At 33.3% G+C, this 6,185-nt stretch overlaps 1 protein-coding gene across 1 annotated transcript; it reads right to left on the reverse strand.

The window, feature by feature from the left end:
* Positions 1 to 2,678: 2,678 nt before the first annotated feature.
* Positions 2,679 to 5,252, reverse strand: LOC139091890 (facilitated trehalose transporter Tret1-like). Its single transcript, XM_070642137.1, has 4 exons — positions 4,755 to 5,252; positions 4,426 to 4,694; positions 3,001 to 3,783; positions 2,679 to 2,936 (listed from the first exon to the last, which is right to left on the reverse strand). The coding sequence occupies exons 1-4, from the start codon at positions 4,783 to 4,785 to the stop codon at positions 2,679 to 2,681; spliced, it is 1,341 nt and encodes a 446-aa protein (XP_070498238.1). The 5' UTR covers positions 4,786 to 5,252.
* Positions 5,253 to 6,185: the final 933 nt, after the last annotated feature.

The raw sequence follows: 6,185 nt of genomic DNA on the forward strand, positions 1-6,185 counted from the left end.
TTGAATCTTTACAATTCTATTAAATTAATCGTGAATTCTATTGACATTTTAAATAAATTATAGACAAAAAAATAAAAACAAATCCGTTAAAACGTTTCATCAAATTTAAAAAAAAAATCAAAAAAATCGATACGAATAAAATTTTTTCTACTCTTCACAAACTCAACTCCATCAAAAAAAAAAAAATCAAATCTTTAAGATGAAAAATTTTTATTACAAAATAAAAAACGATGCAGAACTGAATAAAAAAAAAATTGTAGAATGATTTATTATTGTGATAAAGTAAAATAAAATTTTTTTCAATATATAAAAAGTGAAAATTAACTTTGAAAATTTTTCATGAATGAGTTTAAAAATGAGGAAATAAATAATATGTAAAAAAAAGGAATAATAATAAAGATTGTTACAATTTTGAGGATGAGAAATGTAATAAAATTAATCAAAATCACTGCCTCGTAAATTATTATTATTGTAATGTTAAGGTTTTTCTTTATTTTCAAATTTATGACATCGTTGGTATGTGGATGCAGCAATAAATGTTGGAAAAATGGCAAACGAAGGCGGAATGGAATTAAATATTGAGGGTAAAATTTTTTTTGAAATGACTTTTTATGTTTCAGCAGCTAAATTTCTTGGATGATTTTGCGGAAAAAAATTTCCACACCTGCAAAAAAAATAAAACTTTTAAAAAATCTCTGCATGGACGAGGAATAGAAGAGCATTTTATATTGATGACATCGAAATTCATGCTTAGTAAAAGAATCTCTTATGGTCCTTAATTTGGTTCAATGTAAAATCCAGCAAAGTGTAGTTGTATGCCCCTCAAAATACATTGTAGCATTGGTTTCATACTCGAAGAAAATCATTGAACCTGCATACCAAAATTCATGCTATTAGGTTGAAATACATCAAAGTTAGAGCTTCTAATACAAATATACCGTAGTTGTATGCCCCTTAAATTACACCATGGCATTGGTTCCATATTTAGGAACGGTTATCAAACCTAAAACCAAATTTCAACTTATTTTATCAAAATATATTAAATTTAGAACAAACTTGAGCTAAAATTAGTTTGACGTAGTTTCATGCCCCTCAAAACTTAAAATTACGTCGATTTCATATTCAGGAACAGCCAAATAGATAGCAAAACAAACGATATTATGGACAAAGTGAGGACAATATCGCCTTCCAAACTAAAGCTTACAAAATACGCTAAAAAAATCACCAAATCTGACCCGTCCGATGTAATTTGCTTATCTCAATTTAAATTTTTTACCATACAAATAAAAGAATTTGCCTCAAGTATCCTCGAAGCAAAAACCGATGCATAAATGGTGGGTTACAAATTTTTATAGCTCACTATAAAACCAGTTCATAAAAATTCTTGTATTTTTGCCTTTCAGACAAAAAATTTGCAAATTCATTATTTAAAAGCTTTCGAAATGTTACTTGTAACTGAGAACATGCAGTTGTATGGACGAGAATTTTTAATAAAGGAGAAAAAAAAATAGTTCAGATTTTTTTCATTTCATATAAAATTATTACTGGTTGACTCCAACAGAATTTAATTTTGATTTTTATTTAAAAATATATATGGACATAAAATGGAAGCTTTTGTTGGAGAATGGCTAGATCGTTTTTTAGTTTTTCAGTGTCTCGGTGGCGGAATGGTTTAGGACTTCGGTAGCTAATTATTGTAAAATGCCCGATCCTGCAGTCATGGGTTCGAGACTCGTAGAAGAAATTGGTCAATGGTCCTTTTTAGAATCATATGTAGTGGAAAAGAGACTTACAGCCTTCCTTTGTAGGTTTCAGTCAATAATGCCTACAATGAATGGTTCTGATCCATAAAAATGTATGCTGTTCTTTGAGTGCAGAGGTTCTGGTGCATTGTCATTTATCAAACAATTATTATCCGCGAATCGACCTATTGCAGCTCTTGATCCGAATGATCTGAATAGTTAAATGTTCTTTGTACAGTTTAATGAATGAGGGGAGGGGAATGAATGAGAGAGTCCACCAAGCTTTTGGACTCAATAAAAGACCTACAGTATCTTGTATGATCTGAATTACTACATAGTTCCACATCAATAGAGTCAGATGGAAAGCCTTTTGTAGAAACATAGGCTCACATCGGAGTATGGTTACAGTAAGTAGTAGTAAGTCTATAGTTCCATCTATAATTGATGTGAAATTAGCGAAAAAAAGGGGTCAATCTTCTTCCTTGTTTTGAAATTTGATCAGAAAAAATGCTCAAACTTTGAACACCACAACATGGTCACTAACAGAAAATGCAATTTGCTGCATTGTGCTGCTCTGGCTTTAGCTACACTCCCTGATATTGACTAATTGTAATATAACTATGTGGATCATGGACAATCTTGAGAAAATTCACAATTTTTAAGATAGTCTAACCTTCAAAACATTGGAACACGTAAAATCAAGAAGATAGCCAGCCAAATCACATACCTATAAATAACATCATGTCGCAAAAAACTTCAATTTCATTGAAAGCTAATATGTCAAACAAAAGCAATTTGACAACATGCAACAAGCAATATTAATTAAGACACCATAGTTGCAAATATATGTATGCAAGCTCTTTGATCATTTAAAATTTGAGAATGTAACAAATTTTTTTGTTTTATGAATAAAAATGACATTTTTTATGTTTTGTATCAAGCATCCAATGCCTTTTGTATTTCATCAAAGGATTTACCCTGTGTTTCAGGTATAAAATAATATGCAAAAATAATATCAATAAAAATTGTCGCAGCAAAAATGAGAAAAACATTTCCAGTTCCAATAATGGTCGTAAAGAATGGAAAAGAGAGTCCAATCAGGAACGTTATTCCATGATTTAATGTCTGTGCAAATGGTGCGATGACTTTTTTCGCCTCAATTGTAAAAAGTTCACCGAGCAAGCCATAAGTTACCTGAAAAATGGACGAAGAAAGTCGTTAAATTATTCATAAAATTAGTTCCAATTTATTTCCTTACCGGAGCCATTCCAAGACAAAATGCAACGGAATTCATGCACAGACAAGCGAGCGGCATCCATCCAATTGTCTCAATCATCGTCCATCCACTATTCTTTAACGTAAAGTACAATCCGAGTCCACATAAGCTGATTACACTGAGTATATTAAATGTTATCAACATTACTCGTCGACCGAACTGTCTCGCGTAAAATACGGATATAACTGAGCTTATGACAAGTATAGAGACATTAATTATTGATGCATTTCCAGGATCTATATCGATTCCCGACTCAATAAAGATTGTTTTCGAGTAAAAATTTACAGCATTTGTGCCACACATTTGAAAGAAGGTAAATTGCATTGCCATGATTATTGTTGCACGTCGTGTGGATTTAATCTTCAGCAGATCAGCCATAGATTGCTTCTGCTGATTCTTTTTGTCAGGTTTTGTCAACAACTCATTGAATTCCGCTTGGTGTGCTTCTTTTTTGTACATAAAGTTCATCGACATCTCAGCATCTTCAACTTTATTTTTACTCAATAAATATGGCACCGTTTCAGGCATTGCTTGAAATCCAATCAAGTAGAAGAGTGGTATGGCACCGCATATTATGTTTAAATTTCTCAAACTTACGAGTTGTCCCAGCACGTACGAGAATAGTACACCCAAAAAGACGAAAATGTGAATGAAGTTTAAGAGACTTGCTCGTATCTCCTTGGTGGATATTTCACCGACATAAATTTGAACGAGGAACATGTAGCAGCCGATAGAAATTCCGATAAGAAATCTTCCTAAGAGGAGCTGGAAATTATGAAAGGTTATTTAAGACTTGACAGTATTCCCGATCGACACATGATTTTTCGTGGTAGCAAACGCTTGCTATATGGCCAAGTGAAAAAATTGCAACTTGGCTCCACATGGCAGCAACTGACGTAAATGCAACATGACAGCCACTTGGACACCATATGTCAGCTTCTTGGAAATCACATGTCAGCCACCTTAATGTCACTAGGTAATCAATTGGACGTAACATGACAGTCACTTGGAAGTCACTTTACAGCCACTTGGATGCAATATAAAAGCCATTTAAATGCCACATGAAAGCCACTCGAATGCCACATGACTATCATTTGGATGCCACATGACAGTCACTTGGATGCCACATGACAGCCACTTGAATGCCACATGACAGCCACTTGGATGCCACATGACAGTCACTTAAATGCCACATGACATTCAATTGGACGCCACACGGCAGCTACTTGAATGCCACATGACAGCAACTTCGATTCCACATGACAGCCACGTGTATGCTATATCACAGACACTTAGATGCCACATGACAGCCACTTGGATGCCACATGACAGCCACTTTGACGCCACATGACAGCCACTTGATTGCCATGAATAATCTGTGCCGATCGGAGATAAATTCAATCTTACCATATAAATATTCCAAGGCACTGTAATACAAGCTGACCCTAATACAGCAGGCACTGAAAATAATTGCATTGTCCGCTTTGTTCCATATTTATGTCTAAAAATACCAGCAAATACACATGATATCATTGAGCCCAACGGCATAAAGGCAACAATCAATCCAAACTGATTTTTCGTCACCCAAAAGAAATAACTGTCATTTTCTATAATTTTTGGTCCACTCGGCGATGACCACGCTACACCAACACCAAAATAAAATGTTCCAATATTTGCTGCAAATTTTGTAAATATTAAAATTGTGTGATTTTGTTAGACTGTATGTCAATTTTTACCGAATATTGTTAAAAGCACTTGATTCCACATGCTGTCTACGCACAGACTGCAGATTTTTATTATATACGTATTTTACACAGCTGATTACCGTAACTAAGTCAAATGTAACTCATAAACGTAATTCATTATCACACCAATTAAAATGACACAAATAAGTAAACAAACACTTTGTACAGCATTCACAGACTGCGACTTTATATCACTAATCAAGCTTTTTGTAAATCTGGTGAATTTATTGTCTTTACAGTTATCACGATTTTTTATTTTGTTTGAGTATTAAAGCTGTATACTTGATAAATATTGATACTTAATTTGAGAGTACTTGTGTATTGACTGAAGTTACTTTCTATACTAACTTCCTTAACTTTTTTGTAGGTTAATCTGTGTGGAAGTAGAGTACAGAAATAGAAAGTTGTGAGAGTAACTGGTATAAATGAGTTGAGTAAGCAATAAGGTTCAGGTTTGCATTTTGTGAGTTTTTTTTGTGCACACATCTGCAGTCTTTTGATGCCTATAGTTTTAGCCGGTTTAATGGGCATACAACCAAACGTAAAAATATATTAGAATGTTATGAAGCTTGTAAGCTACCTTGGAATTGGAAGTTTTTCAATAGAAGTCAGAAGAAGCAGACAAAAAATGCAGGTCTGCAACCTTGGCTGAACTACAATTAGGGTTTGGCCAAGAATCACAAACCTGCATTTTCTGTGTTTAAGAGGCGAAGACCTACAGTTTAAAGCCTTAACTTATAGTTCGCTCAAGGCTGTAGACCTACAGTTTAAGTCAGCAGGCTTGCAATTTTGGACGAGGCCTCCTCATATATAATGCAACAACTGCAGACCTGCAGTCCATGGCCAAATCCTAACATTTATGTTCGTTAAGTATAAAAACCGTTCTAGCCTCATAAACTCAAATAGGAAGAACTAGATTTTTGAACATTTTCTGATCAAATATTGCAACAGAACTGATTTCCTCGAAACGACTACGCTGACTACACCGACCATTCACATATAAATTTAAAGATCTTATTGTCAACTTATTGTAGTCTTTGTGATATTTGCATTATGTAAATGCACACTTTCTCTGTAAACTGCACACAGTTTTAAAAATCTTGGATGTAAATATATGTGTCATTCTCGATTAAAAAAGGTCATTGGCAGATTAGAATAAATTACTAATTTTGTAATTTCTCTGTAATTGTGTGTATAAGAAAGTATTACCATTACATTGTATTATTCAATATTATTGCTATGAAAAATCCAATAATACTAACGAATTTAGAGAGACTCAATTTACTTAGACTTTGACAATAGAAAAAGAAATATTCATCAAAACACAGATAACTTATAAATCAGCTGTTTTTAAAGCTGTATGAGTTGCATATGTTGGTAGTATTTTTAAGCTCTTGACCTTGTTAGATTTAGTCTATATTC

This window comes from Chironomus tepperi, unplaced genomic scaffold, assembly GCF_022539635.2.
Source record: "Chironomus tepperi strain 1889 unplaced genomic scaffold, CSIRO-AGI_Ctep_v1 contig_262, whole genome shotgun sequence".
Classification (NCBI taxonomy): Eukaryota; Metazoa; Arthropoda; class Insecta; order Diptera; family Chironomidae; genus Chironomus; species Chironomus tepperi.

What these genes read in the sequence shown, in the direction of transcription:
- LOC139091890 (XM_070642137.1), bottom strand. Translation starts at nt 4,785, where the DNA reads ATGTGGAATCAAGTGCTTTTAACAATATTCG. An exon ending in AGTGCTTTTAACAATATTCG is followed by an intron (nt 4,695 to 4,754) that starts GTAAAAATTGAC and finishes CAAAATTTGCAG; the next exon opens with CAAATATTGGAACATTTTAT. An exon ending in TGCCTTGGAATATTTATATG is followed by an intron (nt 3,784 to 4,425) that starts GTAAGATTGAAT and finishes CATAATTTCCAG; the next exon opens with CTCCTCTTAGGAAGATTTCT.